Source organism: Strigops habroptila, chromosome 1 (assembly GCF_004027225.2).
Source record: "Strigops habroptila isolate Jane chromosome 1, bStrHab1.2.pri, whole genome shotgun sequence".
Lineage (NCBI taxonomy): Eukaryota > Metazoa > Chordata > Aves > Psittaciformes > Psittacidae > Strigops > Strigops habroptila.
The window spans coordinates 63,463,836-63,485,934 of record NC_044277.2 but is presented as its reverse complement, the minus strand read 5'-3'; the positions used below and the strand labels follow the sequence as shown (position 1 = coordinate 63,485,934).

Below are 22,099 nucleotides of genomic sequence, written 5' to 3'. Positions count from 1 at the left end.
ACTGGCTACTGAGTGCTTGCACCTCAGGCTGCTGCTGTTTTATGGAATTGTCTGTCCCTGGTAAATGAGAATGAAGACTTTGAAATTCAACCCCAATAAAGCCCATTGCCCTTCCTTTTATGGCTGGGAAACAGTATGGAGGGCACCCACGTATGATGGCAGGAAGCTGATATGATGTGGTAAGGGGATGGGAAACCACTGAGCAGCCTGCTTTGTCTGGCAGTACCTCCTCCAGTATTCCCATTTTCAGCTGATAGATTTGAGGCAAATAGGGAGAGGCAAATGAGGAACTTAGCAAAGCCCTTGCATTTTCTGTGAAATGGGTATCAGGCCTGGTAACCTCTCTGCTGGTTGTACCCATCAAGTGCAAACTTCTTCATATGTGCAGAAGAGCAGTATCCAGGCACAGAAAGGGATGAGAGTGGGTTACAGGGTGTGGTGAGGTAGCTGAAATCTGCCTTCATCCCTTGTACTGCAGAGCACTGATGCAGCTGGGGCATATCCCATAGATCACTCAGAAGCGGTAGGCACTAGGTAAAAGGCCTCATCAAGTTTCCCAGTAGCGCTTCCCTTAAGTCTACTGGTTCTCTGAAGCAAAGAAATGCTGTAAAGCTACTAGTTGCTGAGCCATGGATGAGTTTGAAAATGCTTCCCTTCTGTCCACAGAACCAGCTAGGCAAGGAAAAGGCACTAAAGAACGCTTTACCTTTTGAGGACAAAGAGATGTATCTCATGTATTACTGGAGCTTCAAAAAGCCTGAAGCCTGAAGTATTTATTTAATTTGAAGAAGTGTAGGTTAAAGAACCGTATAATGTTCATTGGGCAAGGAGGCAGGAGTCCTTGGTTGCTAATGCTACAACCCCAATCCTTAATGTTATCCAGAAATAACATTATTATTATTGTTATTATAACATTAATGTTATCCAGAAATAACCATTTTACTTGCTCTTCTACTCCAAAATCTGGTGCAAGTCCTTGAGAGGCCATTCAGGAAAGATGTCAGTAGTAAAGAGCACTCTGTCCTAGTAGCTGGTCTGTCTACTCTTGACGCATCTGGTACAGTCGGCAACTTGCAGGCTTTCACTGATACTGAACGCAAATTGCTAAAAAGAGTTATTATATCTAATAAATCTACTAATGGGCAAGGCTGTACATGTGGCCTTGTAAAAGTGGCAGCTGTAAAAAAGTGTCCATCCAGACACAAACGAGCAGGATTGAAGTGTTTTTTTATTCACAAGTTGTAGGCTTAAAATGTGTGAGTGCCTTTATAGCTCACTGTCGTGCCTGAAGTAGCAGGCTTTCCATGTGCCAATCAGATACTGAACTTGGGAACCAAAGCCTGAAGACCAGGGAATAGCCCCTGCCCATTAGGGTTAATGATAGTAATAATGATAATGATGATGATAGTAATAATAATAGGCCAATATTCTCACAGTTGACTTCTGTTGATGATGATACATTTCTGGCATAAAGCAAATGTCGTAAAGGCAGCACAGCCTACATCATAGAACAGGTCCTGGCAGTAGGTTACAAGGTGAAATCAAAGCCTCCTGGGTGAAGTTGCTTTCTCGAAACACTCACTTCCCTTTGCGGCATTCCACAAATGAATGGTGGCAAACAGGTTAATTATAGGGGGTCAGTCACTTGCACCACAGCCAAAAAAAAAAAAGGCCATGATGCAGTGGGCAGCATTGGTCTGAGTATGGCTGCGACAGCCACCTTGGCAGAGAAATTCATGGTTGTGTTAAAAGGAGGGGCAGATTTCATGAAACAACTACCATCAGCATAGTCTGGAACAGAGCTCTTACACCTGGAAATGGATGACTGCAGACTTTGTAATCACACAGTTCTGTTTACATTAGAACTCCATTTCCCGTTTGTCTTCCAAGGTTAATTAGCCTTGGTGGTTGCTAAGGATGGTTTTACACTAAGTTCAAGTACACGCAATATTTCTGAATTGGCATAGCCCCCTTCACAAAGCCTTACAGTCTCTTTCTCCAGGGGTGAAACAAAACAGAAGAGGATTCCTTCTGTCCCTCATCCTCCTATCGATTTCCACTAATGCACCTATAGTATTGGTAACAAGCAATTTTCTGATGTGTATAAAACTCCTCTATTCTACTGAGTATAATCTAAATTGGATCTAAACACACATCCGTGCACTACAGCCATCTAAATTATTTACAAGCGTGCTAAATACAATACAAACAACTCTCAAGCTCTGCCGCTCTTTAATGAAGTACAAAATTTGGCATATGTCCATGATAAATATAAAAATATAGGGAAGTCTTCAACCATGATTGCTGCAGAAGCCAGAATGTTTTAGAGCATGTTCAGAACGCCTCTGTAGAATATTGTACATCAAGCAAAGCCAGTAAATTGTCTTTAATAAAGTTTGTGTTTAAAAGCAACTGTAGCTGATTTGCTTCAAATAATATCTTAAAATGTTATATAATAAAACGCTTATCACCATGCCTCTGGAGTACTTTGTAATTGGAAATGAACCTTGACCAAACTGCTTTGAACTATGCAGTGAGCAACTCCTTAATTAAAAGTAGCATTGTTTTGAGACAATTGAATTAAGAAGGCAAAATGTCAAGCTGTAAACTGTTTTCCATCCTATTTTTAAGCGTTATCTAGAATGCACAAGTAGAATATTACAGTCAAATTTTGTAAGTTCTTTAATACTGGAATGTCTGTTTTCCAGGGCATTCATTCAGCAATTCATACACTTTAAGTGCTACCAGAGTAAAGCAGTGCTGTGCTAAGATAGATTTTCTGTAAAATAGTTAGCAAATGGCAGAAGTTGAGGCTTCTTGAGTATTTTTGGCGGGATTTCTCTTCACAGTGGCAACTTTAATATGTGAACTATAGTATCTTAGTATAGCCTCCTTATAAGTACTTTCATGTGTACATATGAAATGACTGTTGTCCTTTGCTTCTTTTGGGTTTGTAGTTTTTTGAGTACACAGCCCATAATGAAATACGTTACAACACCCGACAGCCAGAAGTCTGTGCAGCAGTTGATTCGGGGACCGACTACTTGACAATGTACTTGTGTCAGGAAAATGTCCACAATATTCCTGAAAACCAGAAGTTTGTTTTCAGAGAGGTAAGTGTGCCTGCTTGGGTTTGGGTTTGGGGTTTCTGGAAGTAGTTGGAAGGAAAATTGTTGAGGTTCTCTTTCTTTTTCTCTTACTGCCTACACATCATGCAGGCCACAACATCAGTATAGATCTCTGGGAGAAATATACTATCTTTCTTATAATATCTGAACACAGAAGGAGGGTAGCAGCAGTGTGCAGGTGAAGAGTATGCCAGGGTAAAGAATAGGAAGATGAGAGAAAGGAAAGTGCCCTTCTTCACCCCAAAGGAGTTGGGAATGTTGGCAGCAGTCTCTCTTTGCCCTGTCCATATCTAGTTCTTTCTGCGCTGCTCAGTTCTCTTGATCTCATGCCTACTGACTTCTCCTGAGAACTAAGGAGAACTTATACCCCTTTCCCAGCCAGTTTTGTGGCTGGTCGACCTCTGCTCTTCTTTCATTGACTTCTTTTATTTCCCATATATCCCTGATACTTCACATACTACCATTACTATACACTGTTCCCTGCTTTTGAGAGCTGCTGCTTCTCCTCTGCAAACCATCTCTCGTGAGCCTCCCTATGCGCACCAGAAGTGCTCCCTGAGCTCTTCTGTGGTGTTATGTGCCATTGGGTAATTTGCTGCACCATCAAAAAATACCTTCTGCCCTACTCCTGCCCCTACACAGGACACATCTTACTGGCTGTGGGTAATCAGCAAATCCATACCTCTCCAGCCTTAATGCCTACTCCCAAAGGGGAGAAATACTGAGAAGTATGGAGTATATTTAATAAACATACCATGTGATCTTAGAAAACCTTGTGTTTAGTTTTTAATCTCTGAAGGAGTTCCTGGATGCCTGAGAGAAAATAAATTGGATGAAAAATGATGGCCTTGGTCAGGTTCTGGAGTGATACTATTTGGCTAAGGGAAAAGGTCACATAATGCATCAAAATGGTGTGTTTACATAACTTGTCTGCATAATGCGTCTAAACTCTACAGGCTCTGTGGTTGACAAATTCCATGCTTGGATACTACCACCAGTGATAGGTGGCAGGGTGAATTCTAAAGAAAAACATGAAAACTACTGTCCATTCACTATATCTAGTCCAGACTGAAGCTCATAGTGGTATTACTGAGTAAAACAAAATATTTGAAAGGCTGACTTTCTAAATGACATTTCATTTTTAATGCAGACTTTTAACAAAATTTTTCAAGGTCATATGTGTTAATCCCTAAGATTACATATATTGAAAGACCCTCAGTCACTTCAGGAAATAATTGAGAAAAGAGAGTTTTGGAATACATCTGTTTCCACTGCATTCCTAACCATTAGCTTTTAGCATATGAAACTTGAAGAATTACTTTAAATCTTCTTTGTTTCTCGTGACCACTTTGTGCCTGTGTGTGATTTGAACGTTCTGCTCTGCTCCACGTCCTCCTCTTCTATTGCATTAAATCAAAATCAGTGGTCCCCACTTTTCAAGATAAGTGATGTGTGAGATGTCAGTACCACACTTTTCTTGCTGTGTGCAGAGAAGTTTCAGGCACTGGAAAGCTGTCCTTATAGATGTAGCATAATCAAAGATTTGAACAGCCTTCCCAGCAGCCTGGCAAGAATTAAGTTCTTGTGGGCACAGAGTCAAAAATGAGTGAGGGAGATATTGATTAGTCCACTGAAAAATTTGAATTATCACGATGGAAACAGGAAAGTCATTCAGCAGCTAAGCCTGTCAGCAAGCCATGAGCAAGCACAGACTGCTGGGCATCAGAGCCTGCAGCTTGAGGTGCTATTAAGTCCACACGTATCTGCAGGCAAGGGGTATGCTTAGATATTTTTGCCTTTTCCACTAAAAATAAACTCTGTGAAGAAAGGGGAATTTTCTTTGCTAAAAATATAACCAACATCTACATTTAACTAACAACATTTACGTTTTACTTGCAAGATATGCAATAAGTTGGTGAATTTGGGTAATGCCTATACTTTGGTTTTCTCTGCCCATATTCTAGCACAGTAACAAAAGGCAATGAAAGTGAATGAAGTTAGCACATCTTTTATGGGCTTAGATGTCAAGACACAAATCACTCTAAAGCAATGGTAATATAAGTTTGAAAGCAGGGTCTTTGATAAAGTTTCAGAGATCCTCAACTTACGCTTCTTGGCTTCACTGAATGGTCCCATGAGAAGGATACGTGTGACATATATTTGTTGCAAATGTCTTCTGTTACTTTTAAGACACAGTGATACGCTTGTAATTTCTAAGACCTGAAAAGCAAAAATTATTTTTGTCTTCTGTAGGATGGTACCTTGTTTCATCTTCAAACCCAGAAGTGCATACAAGCAGAGTCAAACGCTTACAATGGTAACCCAGCACCATTGTTACGACCATGTACAGACTCGGACTACCAAAAATGGTTCTTCAGAGAAAGAAGTTGATCCAGATGTGGTCTAGGTTATAGCTGAATATGAAAATGTGCTCTTTTTATTCAGCAGTTAGTCAGCCTTTTGAAAATCACATAAGTGATACATTTTTGTACAGAAAGAACTGTAATTAGTTTACAAGCCTTGAATTTCGTTTTCTGGAGCATTAAAAGGCATTGAGAGCTTGTGGTTATGCCACAGAATCACTCCTCTTCTTTACTCTTTATTTGGCAGATACATAACTGCTTCTGAAGTGTCTAAGGTTCTTTTCACAAGCTACAATATATTTTTTTTAATCTACTGTGTGAAAGTAAGGCAGTCAAAATAATTGCACTAGTGTTATCTGCCAGTAACTTAAAATGTTTACTTTTCTACTAAAGCATCCTGCAGTTGGCCCTTTTAGAAGATAGTAGTTAATCATTCTTATTGTCTTTTAAATACGAAGAAGGTAAATGTAGGCCAGATTCTGCCCTAAGTGACTACCACAAAACTGTCACTGAAGACAGTGTGGATTTGCACATGAAGGCAGAGTAGGTCTGCATGTATTTGCACAAATAACAATCTAGATGCTTACAGATTGCACATACTTGACAATACTGTACATCAAATGTTGTGACAATTTTACATGCTAATGGCACTTGACAAGTTTCTAAACAGGCTTAAGTCTAGTTTTGCAGTAAAATGGGGATTTTTCTCATCTTAAAGAAATACGGCAACAATATTTAAAGGTAATGCTCTGGGGAAAGCTATTTGCATTCACATGCATCTAGTTATGTGGTTGTGTCCCAGACTGCACAACTTACTTCAACATTATGTGGATTTTCAACATGCATAAAACTTCCAAGATCAGACCTAGCTATAATTCTTTTGACAAATTTCAAAATTGCAGTTAGAGAAAATGAATCTAAGAAATTGTATCTTTCATTAAATTGTAAATGTTTAAATGGTTAGTATAAAAAATGATTAGATAAACAAAAATTGGTTTGCAACTAATCGATATGACAAGCAGCTGATATCCCTACAAAAAGAATTGTCTTTCAGTTTTAACTTGCATTTTGTCCGGGAACTCCTTTTCTGGTAAGTTGGGAATGTCAGTGCATACAGTCTATTGAAAACATGGAGTTCAATCTGCACTGGTACAATATGTTTTCTGCTGTGCTATGCGGGATCTGCCTTGCTTGATCAGACAAGCAGTGTGTTTAGCAACATATTTGGTCATTGACCATCATCAATCATTGCAATGTTGATTAAAGGGATTTCAGCTCATAAGGAAAGTTTCTTTCCATATCAGCTGATAATATGTTTATGCGTAGAAGCATGAAAATTTCAACCTTTTTTCCCTCAGAAGTCTTGGCATCTGTTTCTACAAGTTTTGGATGTATTTTGTTACCTGCCTTTATTCATAGAATCATAGAATCATAGAATCGTAAGGGTTGGAAAGGACCTTAAGATCATCTAGTTCCAACCCCCCTGCCATGGGCAGGGACACCTTGCCCTAAACCATGTGGCTCAAGGCTCTGTCCAACCTGGCCTTGAACACCGCCAGGGATGGAGCATCCACAACCTCCCTGGGCAACCCATTCCAGTCCTTCACCACCCTCACTGTAAAGAACTTCTTCCTTATATCTAATCTAAACTTCCTCTGTTTAAGTTTGAACCCATTACCCCTTGTCCTACCACTACAGTCATGTTTTCTATAAAAAATTTACAGCTTTTCCTTTGAACCCCTATAAGCTTGTGCCATTTTGGCATACCTATTTATATGAGTAGGGTGTGGGGGGGAGGGTTTCTGCCTGTAGGAGATGACTATGTAGGTTCTTCCGAGTTCTGTCTAAACCAATGTAGATAGAATGATTTTGTGAGCACCTTTCAAGTTTTGTCTCTGCAGGCTGGACTGATGAAATCGTTGTTAGAATTAATAAAATATTTTGTGATTCAGTAGAGTGAGAACTGTCTTTACAACTATTTTTATTTTTTTCTTATGGTCAGTGGTTTTCTTTTAATCATTTCTCTGATTCTTAGGTTCTGATCCCTGCAGCACTTGAGAGAAGACAGCTTTATTTTATGGTCTCTCAAGTTCCCTTTGCTGAACTCAGTAATGCTTCTGTTCACCTCCTAGTAGCAGTGCTGTGCACTTTGTGGAGCCACAAATCAAAACTGGGTGGCTGCATGAGAGAAGCATGAGAGAACCATGAGAGCTCCAGCAACACAGCAAGGATTTTTTTGTTCATTTCTGCTTTGCCTTCTTGACTGTTGATTGAATTACATTAGTAAGTTAATGAGAGCCCAGCTATTACAATTGGAGACAAAACTCTCATTGACCTCCATGATCAATGAGGTTTTCTTAGTTTTGAGACTTCAGGATTTTTCATCATCAGGCAGTGGTATACAAATGAAACTTGGTAATTGGAAATTATTTTCCGTATGTCTTCCCACTTTGCACTTGTTTAGAGGGAAGTATTGATGTTTTGAGCTTCTAGTTACATGCAGCTGAGCTATTTTCTCATATACCAGCAAACCTTCTGGCCTGGGTTACATATTTGCTAGGCAAACAAAAACACTTATGTTGATTTCAAAAGCAGATACTGAACCTACCACCGTCACCCACTTTCTCCCCTTATGTTGGCCTTTTAGTCCATCTCTTTGAAAAAGAGAGGGGAGAAACACTTTCCACGTGGTACAAATCGAGAACCAGTAGGTCCCCCCTTTCTTAGTGTTGGAGCCACGTGTTTCTTTTCCCTTTTGCTATTAACCATATTAAGCACCCCTAAAACCAAAACTTCCAACTCAAGCATAGTGATAATCTTAGATTAAAACAATGGGACAGTGGTAGGGCAAACTGGGAAATCTCAAAGGTCCTTCTTCCGTTTTGTACCATCACTCTGTTCAAAACAAGGAAGGATATTCTTTAACTATAAAGAGATTGACTGAATAACTTGTCCTAAGAAGGTATCATGCCAGCACACAATACACCATGTAAAACTCTAGGCTAAAGATGAAGAAATCTGTCCTCCAAAGAGATATTAGTCCTTCCTCATTGCCTAGCCACAAATACAATCCGCCTCCTATGTTTACTGCCCTTTTTTAAGTGTTATACTGGGTCAGTGTGGTTCTGTGTTCTCCCACCTTCCTTCCCTTCCCCTTGTCTGAAGTTCCCTGAGTATGGGTCATATTTGGCATGGTTGAGGTACAGAAGATTAAGCTAGGAGAAATATTTCACAAAACTGTGCAAAATGATTTCCCAATTTTCCATATCCTGTGCTGAATACGCCTCATTAGGGGAATAGTAATATGTAAAGAATCTTTAATAATTTACCTGAATGCTATTATCCCCAAAATAGAGAATTTGGGGTTGTAAGTAGTGATTGAACTTGCTGATTTTTTTGAATAGTAATAATTTTTAAAAGGTACTAAAAAAATGCTTATTTCTTAGGCTTTGTATTCTTTTACTAAAAAAAAAAATTTGCAGTCTGGTGCCTAATGCTTTACCATATTTCTTTGAATTCATCGGGTAACTATTTTGGCCCCCCCCCCTTTTTTTTTCTTTTATTCTTCCACCATTGTCTTTTTGTTTAAACATTGTGCGTCTTCAACATCGGCTAGAGCTTACTGGATTTTCCCTTCAACAATAGACAGTATATGAACCTTTCTTCTAAAAAATAAACCAATAAAACCTCTGTATGTGTGGTCTTGACCGAACCATTACAATGGAGGATTGTTAGAGCCTGCACAAACACTCAGGAACAACAGTCATCATTGTATATGCATCAGTCAGCATGAATTGGAAGCAGTATTTCTTGCTAGCTCTGCTGAAACAAAGGCTCAAAATTGTGTTCAATTTCTGTTGTAGGAAGTGATAAGATTTACTGGAAGGGAAAATTCGTGTTGGTTGGTAACATAGGGACTTGATGGGATATTGTGCTCCTATTCCCTATGTATGAAAACACGGGCAGTTACACAGTGATACTGCTAGGTTGGTAATTCAGAATCTGATCTTTTAATTACGTTGGCTCTCTCAAGGCCTTTATATTGGGGGATTAACTTGATTTTGAGCTTTGTTCTGACACCCTGATATGAAGACATAGCTATTGATATCCAGAGAGACTGTAGGGTTAGGATCGTGTAGTTGTGTACATGTGGTGGTCTTGGCAGTCCGGGGTAATGGTTGGATTTTATGATCTTAAAGGTCTTTTCCAACCTAGTTGATTCTATGATTCTATACGCTTGCAACTATGGTGGTTTTTGGTGGAGAATGCTGTGTAGGCTTGTCACAAAGACAAAATATTGACTGTGCTAGCAAGTTAGCTGAGATAAGTGGGAAAGTCCTTGGGAAGGAGGGAAGAGAGACGTAGCAGAGCTCCCCCCCCCCTTCTGTCGGGGTGCAACAGCGGTAGCTGGGTTTGAATTAGAACATTGCATTATTCTTCTGTTTCCCATGTTCAGAGGAAAACAACTATGTATGTATATGCAGTACTAAAATTACTATGCCTAGATCAACAGTTCTCAAGCTTTCTTTCAGTCCATTACTCACTGACATTTATACAAATAGACAGAGCCTGTTTAGACCAGCCATAGTCGGCACTGACTGGAATGATGTGGCTATAGATGACATACTTCTAGAGGCTTCCAGGATTTCCAAAGGCAGTTGAAGACAAAAACGGGTTAGGACCTTCTCAGTGACATTTCCTAACTCCAAAAGCATTAAGAAGGAAGATGGATGATGCAGGAAATGAGTCACTGGCCTGATGGGTAGTGTGACCTGTTTCCTGTACATCAGACCATCTCTCAGAGTGGGAAAGGACTTTTGCAGCAATTGTTTTCTCGATGGTGAGGGAAAAATCAGTTTTCTGGGTTTCTTGGACTTACCCATGCTCTGAAGATACTTAACTTGCAGCTGAAGAAAAGGTGGTCAAGGGACTCATATCAATACATATACTTACGCCTGAAATTCGTGAATTACGTACTCTGTAATGAGCAAATACAAAGAATATAGAAACCCCAAAAAATTTAGCTGTGCATACACTGTGATAAGACTTAGTAATAGAGAAATTAGACATGATCATTAGCAGGAAGATGTTTGACATAACTGTTTTTACTGAAATATAGTTGAAGGATTCATGATTGAAATGCTGAAGTGACTGGGTGACATGCCGGGAAGAAAATGACATTTGATTTTTGAGCAAAGAGAATAGGATTTACAATCCGTGTGAACTGATAGTTTAGCAAGGAAGTAAGGAATAAAGGAATAAAGAAGGAATAAACAGATACAGAGGGTGTCTGGTGCAGGCCACCAAATAAGAATATAAAGCCTTTTTGCATAACAGATAAAGGATGCATGCTACTTTAGAGCATTTCATTCTGGGGAATGCACTTTACCAATTTCATGGTAGCAAAATACTCTTGGGATTTCTAAGAAAAAAAAAAAGGCAGCTGGGCAGGCGGCTGTGTCTGACACAATCTTTAATAACCAGTTTGGTGCAATTCTCCTTTAGGCCTTGTATTTAAAATGACCTGTTACCTGGGCATCTGTTATGCATAAATAAGGGATAGTACCTATGAAAGAAGAAATTTCTCAGTGCTGAGAATTGGAAAGAAACAGGGTTTACAAAATATATGTTTACATCACATTGGAAGCTTACATGTGTGTGACATGAAAGTTTTTTATAGGATTGCAAATGAATATTTAAAAGTGTCAGAAATAAAGTTATTTGTTAAATCTGAATTTAGCCTCAGTGCATCTATTATACCGTTGTCTTGAATTGCATGATTTTCTTGCAGTATGTTCCCTGTTATTGTTTTTACAAAGGATGTGGAAACTTCTTTTTCATGCCCCACTGAGTATACAGTAAGGATTTTGAAAGGCTTATTTTGCCTAATCTTCATTGTTCAATATATGGCCTTATTTACTTCCCCATAGTAAATCCCAAGCCTGAAAAATAAAGGTTATTTTCTTAGCTTTTTTTTTTTTTTTAATGTTACCCTGTCTTAGCTCTTCCCAAATATTTATTATTCCATCTTCACAGTAAGACCATGAAAGAAGAGCACCCCTGTTTTACTGACAGGGAATGCAATGACAGAATAAGGTCAGAAGTACCACATTACTGAATACTGCAATTTGAAGTGTGGCTTTTCTTGGTTTAAATGACATCCAGCAATACTCCAGACTTCTGCAGTCAGCCACAGGAGCTGGGATTTGTTTGACCAAAGGTGGATCTGCACATACAGATGAACCAGCACCACTGGGTTCCCATTCTGTACAGAATGATGTATAGAAAGGATGACTATGAGGCTGGTGAGGCACTGGCACAGGTTGCCCAGAGAAGCTGTGAATGAATCCTTGGCAGTGTTCAAGGCCAGGTTGGATGGGGTTTTGAGCAACCTGGTCTAGTGGAGGGTGTCCCTGCCAGTGGCAGGGGGGTTGGAACTAGATGATCTTTAAGGTCCCTTCCAACCCAAACCTTTCTGTGATTCTGTGGTTATGACTCTGATCTCCTGCCAAGCGAATCCAAAATGAGGAAGGTATCATCAGAGACTACCTCTGAAAAACCTGCCTTAACTTTTTAGGCAAGCAGGGTAAATCTTGGTTTCCTGGGCCTGATTTTGGAACTGTTTTTGTACTCCGTGGTAAGCACTAGCTCTATGACATAGCACTTCCTAGGTGTGTCCCTCCCCAGTATCTTCCTTCCTGGCAGCTGGGCTCTGCCTCCCACATGAGGGCAAGCCTCGAGCTTTACGCTGAATGGTACTATGCAATAACCTATGTTTGGAAAGAAGTGAGGAGATGCATTTGATTCTTAAAATAACAAAGGGACATTTGCTGCTGGTGCATCAGTAACAAAGAAAGGTGTCAAGCAGTTGCTAATATTGAAGGTATTAATTCTGTTGTGCCACAGAACTTGGACTCAAGCTTTCTTTCAGAAGGACTGAGTGCTCAAAAACTGGGAAATGGCTTTAAAAAAATTAAAAAAGCTTTGGAAGCTGATGACATTCCAGACACAGTGTGAGTATGTGTGTTAATATGCTGCCAGTATTGTAAAATGATAACCATAGTGATCCAAGTAGCTGTAGTCCTGGTAGCCAAGTGCTGGAGAAGATCACAGAATGGTACAGGATACAAGCAGTGAAGAACGATTTTCTGTGAAACAGATTTTGACAAATAAACTTGGTATCTATTCCAGAGCAAGTTGAGAATGGTGAAACATCATTTAGCATATGAAGTTCTGATTAAAAATAACATTATACAGATTCAGTGTGGCACCTATTCCTGTTGGCATCCTAGGAAGATCTGTTCTTGGTTTCATGATAATTTTCTGGAGGAAAGTAAGTTACTGATAAGTTTGAAGGTGATGAAGAAACAGGGCAGGTCACTTGTACAGATAAAGCATGTAGTTTGATTTATCCTAATGCAAGATTGGGTGCACAGAAGGGAACAAGTAGGTCATGCTTTTAGGCAGTGCAGGTTAAAAACATGGTGTAGATTATTTATAGAATTATATAATGTTTTTTGTTAAAAGGAACATTAAAGATCATCTTGTTCCAACCCCCTGCCATAGGCAGGGACACCTTCCACTAGACCAGGTTGCTCAAAGCCGCATCCAACCTGGCCTTGAACTCTGCCAGGGATGGGGCAGCCACAGCTTCTCTGGGCAACCTGTTCCAGTATCTCACCACTTACAGTGAAGAACTTCTTCCTCGTATCTAATCTAAATCTACTCTCTGTCAGTTTAAAGCCGTTCCCCCTTGTCTTATCCCTACCTGCCCTTGTAAAAAGTCCCTCTCCAGATTTCCTGTCAGCCCCCTTTAGGTACTAAAGGTGTTCCATGAAGAGGTAGCCACACAAGGCCTGCAGGCTGGCTGGTTTGCCCGCAGAGTTAACTCTGCTGACCTGCTGGACCTCGGGGGCGGCTGGTGCTGAGGGAGGTGCTGCGGGTGCTGCCAGTGCCCAGCGCTGGCAGGTTTTGCAGTGTCTTACGGACCAGTTCACACATAAAGCTGGAAAAGGAGAGGTGCCTTGGAAATGCCTCCAGGAATGACTCCTGAGGCAAGTGGAAAGTTGGTCTCATTATTTCACAGAAGCAAAATGCTGTGATTAATCTTAGCCCCCGTGCATGGGAGAGGATCACCGATGCTCTGTTGCCTTGAGCTGATAAAGGCATCACGAGAACCTGTGATTAGAGGCTGGAGTAAGACAAATTGTTACTGAATAGGAGATGCACCTCTTAGCAAATGGATAACTGCAAGGATTTATCAAGAGATGTGGTGGACTCTTCATCACTGATGCGTTGAAGTCGACGCTGTTGGATGTCGTTCTGAGGGAAAGGCTGCAAAGCAGCGAGTGCTACAAGGTTATGGGTGAGGCCTTTTACTCTCAAGTCAGATCACAATGATCTTAGAATTAATCAAGCCATATTCCTTCCAGTTAACTGCACAGGTGCTGCCATTGCATATGTGATACTAGATCTTCAAAGGTTTGTCACGAGTGACTTCAGGAAAAATTAGGAACATGTATAAGATACGAAGTGCCTAAGGCAGGGTTAGGGAAAGTTTCCCGGTTTGCCTCCTGCCTCGGGACAAATGAGCACACCGCGCTGCTCCTCAGGGACTTTGCATACCACGGCGCAGGGTGGGCAAAGTGAACGTGTTCCAGGGTGGGGCGGTGGGGGGCCATGCCGGGAGCGGGGCACAGAGCCTCGGGCAGTGTGTGGGGCACGACCCGCGTCCGCTGAGACGCGCAAGTAACCCGCTGCGGAGGGGGGCAGCCCGCGGGGGTCCTGCTGCGGCCTCCGTTCACGGTGCCGGGTCTCGGCGGGGAAATGATAACGGCAGAAGAACGCACACACACACACATGCACCCCTCCGCGCCTCGCGTGTGCGTGTGTGCGCGGAGACCTCGCGGAGGTGCCAAGGCACGCGTGGGAGCGTGTTCGCGTGCCGCATGTGCGCGGGGAAGGGGGGGGGGAGGGTGGCGGCTGTGAACGGGGGGGCTGCACCGGGCAGCGCGGGGAAGGAAGGGGGGTGGGGGAGCCGCTCCCGTGCGCCCGCCGGTGGGTGCGTGCGGGTGTGCGCGCGGGGGTGCGCGCGCGCGGCGGGTCTCGCGTGGGGCGGCCGAGCCTCCGCGCGGGGAGCGCGCGGAGGGAAGGAGGGAGGGAGGGAGCTGCCGCCCCCCCCCGCGCCGAGAGCCCCACCTGGAGCCGGTGCCCGGCCGGCGGGCGCGCAACGCCAGTGCCCGGAGGGAATCTCTCTGCCGCCGCCGCACACTTTGCTCTGCTCTCAGCCCCTCGCTGCGCGCATCCCGCCCGGCGGCTCTGCCCGACCACGACCTAAAGGAAAGACGGGCGCAGGCGGCACCTCCCGCCCGCGGCGGGGGCTGCCCGACTCGCGGGGTGCCCGCTGCGCTGCCCCGGCTCCCCGGGAATGCAGCATTAGCACCCGCGCCCCGGCTCCTCGGCACCGCTCCCGTCTCTCTTCTCCGCTGCTCGGGAGGGGGGGTGCTTTTTCCTCTTTGGCGTTTGCTGTGCCGGAGCATCCTTTTTTTTTCCCCTTTTTTTTTCTCCCTTTTGGAGGAGGAGGAGGAGGGGGGAGGGAGGGAGGTGTTCAGTGAAGGGCTGCTCGGGCCCCCCCTCCGCGCCTGAGAGGTGCTGTCCCTCCCTGAGCGGAGAGGGGGGAGAGCAGCCGGGGAGGCAGAGGCAGGTGCCGCTGCCTTGCTCTGCCGCCGGGGAGCGAGGAGGAGGAGGAGGGTGGTGGGGAGCGTGCCTGTGTGTGCGTGGTGGCGGGGGTTATTTATTTATTTATTGCTCCTGGTGGCTGCAGCTGGCAGACCTGGGAAGGAGTAGGCGCCATTGCCAGAAGGATTATTGCCAGGGGAGGGGAGGGGGGGGAAGAGAGAGGAGACCCCGAGGCTCCCGGGGAAGCGGAGAGAGGCGGCTCTTTTCCTCCCGCCTTGGCTTCTGCCGCCGGGAGATGCGCCCGGACTGAGAGGGGTTCGGCTCTCTTCCGCCGCTCTGCCCGTCCTCCCTTCCCTCAGTCCTCCTCCTCCTCCTCCCCCCATCCAGCAGCATGCATCCCTCTCCGCGGAGACCGGCCGCTGCCACCTCCAACCCTGCCATGCTACTGCTGCTCCTGTGCCTGGGCTGGGCGCCGCCGGGCTGGGGCTGGCCGCGGGGCAGCTCCCGGGGGGCGGCCGGGCTGCTCCCCAACGCCACCACGCCGATCTCCATCATGGGCTTGATGCCGCTCAGCCAGTCCGAGGAGGACCAGAAGAGCAAGATCGGCCGGGGGGTGCTGCCCGCCGTGCAGCTTGCCATGGATCAGATCCGCAACGAATCCCTGCTCAACCCCTATTTCCTGGACCTGCGGCTCTACGACACGGAGGTAGGGACCGCCGCGGGCTCCGCGCCGCCGGGCGCAGGGGGAGGCGCCGCCGCCCGGTCCCGGGGCGCTGCGGGTGCCGGGGCGCAAGGGCAGCGCGGACGCCCGGGCCGGGGCTGCGGCTGCCGGCGGGGCTGTGCGCGGCGCCTCCAAGTCCGCCCTGCCCGCTGGGCCCCGCAGATGTAGAGGGACCGGCGGCGGAGGGAGAGGAAGTGGAGCTGGCGGGCCGTATCCTGCTCGCCCCGCACATCCGGAGAGGCTCCCCGGCAGCCGGGGGTCGCCCCGCCGCCCCGGGGGCACCCCTGCCCGGCCGCTGGCAGCGCAGGGCTGGGCCCGAGGGGCGGCTGGTGGCGGCCGGGATCCGCTGCCCTTGACACGCACATACAGCGGCGGGAGGACGGCGATCCCTGGCCCAGCAAAGCTGGGTCCGCATCCCATCCCTCTCCACCCCGCTGACCGTTCAGCAACAGATGCACGCCGGCCGCTTGTCTCCCCCTCCCCGCCAACGGGCGTCCCGGTACGCTGCCAGCCCGATTTATCCCGTGCATCGCCGGGACGCGAAAGGCAGCAGACGCAGCCGTGCTTGAGGAGGAGGCGGGGTGGGGGGGTCTTGCAGGTTTCCCTGGGTCTCTCTCCCTCTCTCCCCGCCTGTGCTCTGGCGCGGCGGGGCGCGGAGGTGCCTCTCGGAAAGAGTTAAATTTGCAGTGCCCGTCCCCGTGGACCGCCCGGCGGGGCGCCCCGCTCCGGAGCACTGCCCGGGGCGGGCGGGCTGTGCTGGGCTGGGCGAGGAGCCCTTCGCGGTGCGGTGAAACATCTCTCCTTTACCTGGGGGCGAGAGCGAGAGAGGCAGGGAGAGAGGCGAGGAGTTGGTTCCCACCACCAACCACCCACAACTGCGTTTGGTTTTGGTCACAACTTCAGTAACCGTGTGCTTGCAAAGGGTACGTGGTGATTCAGTATCGAGGCGTTCCTGAAGATGGCAGTCGTTCCTCGTGTAATGTTGGCGGCGGGTGCTCATTTCCAAGACAACCCCCGGTAAAACCAGTGACTACTGAAAATCTTCCTGGCTGTCATTTAAGGAAGCCCCTGTCTTCTCCTCTTCGGTTCTCAGGATCTGAAGGGAGCAAGCTGAGAGCAGCAATGACAGGCTATACCGTTTCCTGACCGTGTCTCCAGCCCAAAATTACTACAGAAGCCTCTCCTTCTAGGGTGGCTGATTTTTATTGACATAAATTTGTCACAGTAATTTTTCAGGTACCTCTGAGCATAAATGCATGGAGGGCAATATTGCTGAAGATGTCATTTAGGAGAGAGCGTTCTGCCGTTGTGTTGCACGTTGTGTTGTGGGAACAAGACAGAGTACTGAAAGGGAATACGGGCAAGATCAGCCTAGAGTAGCTGTTTGTTTCCTTAAAAATAATGAATCTTGGGGAACTCTGCAATTGTAATGAAAAGAATTAGGGAGGATTTTCTGAATGGCATTACCTGTTTCATAAAGTGAGGTACATGTTAGAAAAAAATCACAGTTCTAAGCCCGTTTTCAGTACATTATTCTATTTAAAGCCTTCACTTGGGTGGAATTGTTACAAAAATAACACACTCATAGGAAGTAGAGAAGCCTAGACAGGATCTTCCTTCTTCATACAGTAACATCATGATCAATAAGGTGCTGCACTTCATTGCAGTCAAAATATTTTGAAGTTCTTAATGCAGATTTTAGGTTCTGAACTAGGTAGTTACCATTAAAATATTCAGGGGAAAAAATGCCCTTTTTGTTCTGGAATGAGTATCAGTTCCTTAAAAATTGCATTTTGACTGTTTTGTGCTCTAGGGACATAAAGAATCAGGGTCATGTTGCCAGCTTGCTGTGTAGCTTTGAATGCTTTTAAGCAATTAATAAATGGATGGTTATGGAATGCTAAGTCAGGCGAATGTATATATTTGGAGTACGGTTGGCTCATGATTGCATGCTTAGTAGTGACAAGTAAATAACTTAGCGTTCATGAAGAGCAATAGATTGACTGCACCAAAGCGGAACAGACTAATGGCTGGAATAGCCATTAAATACATAATGGCAGCACAAACTTTTTCACTGGATTCAGACATTACCTTATTCCTTCACTGCACTTACGGTAAGCAGAAGGGTAGATGGCTCATCATGCCCACTTAGGTCCTCAGCCTATTTTCTGAGGTTGCCAATAAATAGATATGCCTGAAGGGCCTGGATCTTTATCATTGCATAATCACGGACCAGGGAGTAGTTCTCCCTCTCTGGGCTTCACAGGTGGTGCTTGTGACATTGCTGGCTCTTGAAAAAAGAAAACGTGGAGACTTGAACACATGGGATTTTTTAATAGCTTAAGAAATAATTGTAGTATATTTTTATAGGAAATGCATGGCAGTGATTCAGAAACTCTTATATTCTCCCTTGTGTCTTTCCAAAATCTCCCATTGTTGCAATCTGATATTTGTATTGCAATTTTGCATAATACTTTAACAAAAAGCTCATGAAAATAATAATTAAAATAAACATTGGATTTCTTGGGTTTGGTTTTTATATTTTATTTTGCATTCAGGTAGTTTTCTGTCAGCATTGAACTGAATGTTTTAGTTTGTTTCGTACTTCTGGTTTGTATAATGAAGCATTATAACACCTTTACTTTCTGACCAACCATGTGAAAAATTGCAGTTGTGCCTTCTAAGTTCGACTGGTATTTGTCAGCACTTGAGCATGCTAACCTTTGAGCACATGAGCAGCAGCCCTGGTGTTTTTCAAAGCATTTGAACTAAGTTAACCTCTTAAGTACAGTCCTTAGTCTATGTCTCAACCAGTTGTGATTATGTGAATTATGTCTTTGTTACAAAATATGACCACTGGTAATAAAAATGCAGAGGCTTCTGTCTTGAGTGTTTTTGATGGTTAAATGTATTTGGAGTGTGATCCTGATCCAGTTCAGTGAACTATGCTTTGCTACCCCATAGGTATATCTTTATCTATTTGGACATTTCTATGTAGATTCAGTCAGTAAAAAAAACCTCAGGTGTAGGCATTTGCAAAACTCTAGTCTGAGTTAGTGGCTTTAATGTATGCTATTCATGTCAAGGAGAGCAGGAACAAACTCTAGATGAGACTCTTAGGCAAAATTTTATAATAACATTATTTTAGAAACTAGAGCATTTATAAAGTGATCGTCTGTGAAGAGCATCATCCAAAACCCATTGAAATTAATGGCAGTAGTGCACTGATTCTAACTGCCCTTGGACCAGGTCCTAGAAGTTAAGGGTGCTTGGTAGTTTATGGCTTTTGATCAATAACTGTGATATTATATTTCTTCCTTTTCCTGTCCCTGTGATTGTACCTTTAGTTGGTTGAAAATGCAAAGAAATGTTTTGCAAAATAATGAAATAAAAAGCTTTACATAAACTAGGTGCAGTTTGTAACTTCATGTAAGTCAGGAAAGATGATTTCTGCTTAAGCACCTGACACGCATCTGTTACAGGAGAAAAAAACAGAATAACCCTAAAATAAAGGAATTAAACATCCTAGTAGACAATATAATCAATTTCAACAGTATTTCATTTGCATCAGGCAAAAACTGACCATGCAGAAACTAGAGGAAGAGGCATAGTGGAAGACAAGGGCTTTAATGGAAGTTGGATATCTGCCCTTCAACAGCTGGACATCTTCCCTCAAATATGGAATGTATTTTCTGATATCTTGTAGAAGCAGTGCTGCAAGTGGTGCATAGAGAGGCTGAATTTGTTTTGAATCTAAACATGTATGGTCAAGAAAGCTTTGTATGCAAGTTAGAATTGTGTCACTTGTTTCTGAAGATCAAAGTGAGCCTTGACAAGCTGAAAAAAATACCTTCCAGAAGTAAGTGGGTATAATGTCACAAAGAGGGAAGAATATTCATGCTAGGGGGATGAGATTATGTAATTTTCTCTAACTACTACAAATAATATTCTGTAATCCTGATATAATCTCATCTTTGTGTAATAATACACTCTAATACCTTTAAATAGCAGGTTGGCATAGAAGGGTGAGCTCTGGAAAATGCATAGGACTCCACATAATCTGAAGGAAAATGTGAACTTACTGACATTTAATACATATTTGCCTTCAGTTCTGTAATTAAGTAGAAAGTGCCTTGCCGAATTTATCTGACCAGAAGTTACAGTCTAAGTATAATATAAGTAGACCTTCTCTTTATTTTCTTCTTTTACTAAAAAATTATCTATATTTTCAGTAAAACCCTCCTCCCTCAAAGTTTATGAAAGTTGTACAGGCCGTGCACCAGTCTGGGTCATTCCTAGAGTTATTCTAAGTTAAAAAAGACCCTCAACATCCAAATAAAGATGACTCTTCTAGAAAGTCCGGTCATGAATGATGTTGGCAAAGTTGACTCATATCTTGTTCCTGCAAGTGGAAATAAGACTCATATTTACTTTTATTCAGGATGGGGAATATATTCTGGAAACAGGAGAGCGTGTTTGTGTCAGTGGTGCAAGATAAGGTGTCTATCCAGGAATGTGAATCACAGTGTTCAGTAGCACCTGATGGTCCTCAGAGAGAGACAGACAGCTATCAGTCACCAAACTCTGCCCTAACAGAAGTGAGCAAGGGCATACCCTTAGAAAGAAGTGCACATGATGTGTTAGGCCCTTTGTCTTAGGAGGCATAGGTTCAAGTTGCTCTGACAACAGCTGGATTTGTTCAGGGAAGTATGGTGTACCAAAGCCAAATTGGGACTCTGGGCGTGAGCCCTGACGTGCTGGTGAGTGCTCTGAGTACTAAATTGTCTGGAGCTTTATTCTCATTTTTAAGTAGTGCTCAAAATGGGACAGATAAGGTGGTGCTGTGGTCATCTAAGAGTAACAGTCAGCTGAATAAAGAGGAGATGTTAGGGTCTGAAAGAGGGTCCAGTTTACAGCAGACTGGTCTGGCTGATGCTTGTTCTTGTGATGTCAGATGAGCTTGTGTCTGGCATATGTTGAAGTAGTTGGGTAATTTGTTACCTTTAAATATTACCAAGTACTTGTGCTGTTTGATATATGCAGAGTGTAGCATTAAAATGCAGTATGCTGTGTGTATGGATGACGATCACTGTCTACTCTGCTGGCAATGTTCTGCTTGGAAGGGACATGCTTCTTTAAATAGTCAGTGTCCCCTTTGACTTTCACATAATATGGCTCCATTTGTGACATAACCTCTTTTTGCTCTAGAGTTTTGTAAACTTGAAGGGAATAATCTAAAAGTTAAGTGTTTATGTTAATTTTATTCTGGCTTCTCTGCTGATGCTAAGATGTGGGTGGGGAGAGGAGAGAAATCATGTATTCACTGCACCCACTCCTCTGGGTGCAGATCCCAGACCTGCAGAATGTATATCCTCTAAATATCTCTGCAAAGAGATTAAAGCCACTGTATCATTTTCTGGCATATGTCTTGCAATTTCATGTATAACTTATCCTATGCATACTGCAAAACACACTGTTATGGAATCTTTTGATTCAAATGCCAAACACGCTCTGTCAGAAGGGAAAAAATTATTTTTTGAATAAATCCAGGAAGGAGTTTCCATTTACATTTGGAGAAAGAGGGGGAAGGCCCTATCCTCTGATATGGTTATCAACCAGACTGAATTACTCAAGTTCGTGGGAAAGATGGGGTGTAATATGCTTGTGATAACTGTGAGGAAAATATTTGCGATAGAAAAAGGGAGAGGAGGAGCTAGAAGAGAGATATTGAATGACAGCATTCACACAAAAAGTTGTCAATGTAATATTTATACTGTTTTAATTAAATACTCTTAACTATTTGGGATGACAACATAAATAGCATCACGTGCCAAGGCTACAAAGCGCCATCTCACATTAATGATCTATGCATGATGGTGCATGCTTGTCTCAAGCTTTGTTCTCTGCTTTCAATTTCATTGCCTTATGGACGTTTTCATGCCGTATGATGGAAGAACAATGCATTTGAGCAAACCACAGAAGCTGGGAGCCAAACAGGTCTTTCATGAAACTGAAGTGGAGGCTATTGCTGTCACAGGAAAGGAAATACTTTTCCTTAGGAAGCGTTGAACCATTGCGTGTGGCAGCCTGGCTCAGGGGATCGAGTGTTAGAAGTTAACAGGGCAAAACCTTCCGTGATCCATTTTGGCTCAAATACTGTTTGGAGCAGCTGAGGCTAGCAGAGAGGTACGCTGAGGCCAGTCAGCGTG

At 43.8% G+C, this 22,099-nt stretch overlaps 2 protein-coding genes across 3 annotated transcripts in view; both read left to right on the top strand.

Moving 5' to 3' along the window:
- The window catches only part of GALNT12 (polypeptide N-acetylgalactosaminyltransferase 12), a 49,596-nt gene extending 42,151 nt beyond the window's left edge, over positions 1–7,445 (top strand). The window contains exons 9-10 of the mRNA XM_030505523.1: positions 2,958–3,113; positions 5,382–7,445. Of these exons, the coding sequence (XP_030361383.1) occupies positions 2,958–3,113; positions 5,382–5,519 (294 nt within the window). The 3' untranslated portion in view covers positions 5,520–7,445. The remainder of the gene's footprint in view (positions 1–2,957; positions 3,114–5,381) is intronic.
- Positions 7,446–15,560: 8,115 nt separating this feature from the next.
- The window catches only part of GABBR2 (gamma-aminobutyric acid type B receptor subunit 2), a 455,930-nt gene continuing 449,391 nt past the window's right edge, over positions 15,561–22,099 (top strand). The window contains exon 1 of one of the 2 annotated variants that reach the window (XM_030507941.1): positions 15,561–15,875. In XM_030507941.1, the coding sequence (XP_030363801.1) occupies positions 15,561–15,875 (315 nt within the window). The remainder of the gene's footprint in view (positions 15,876–22,099) is intronic. The other variant, XM_030507951.1, reaches the window with a different exon arrangement.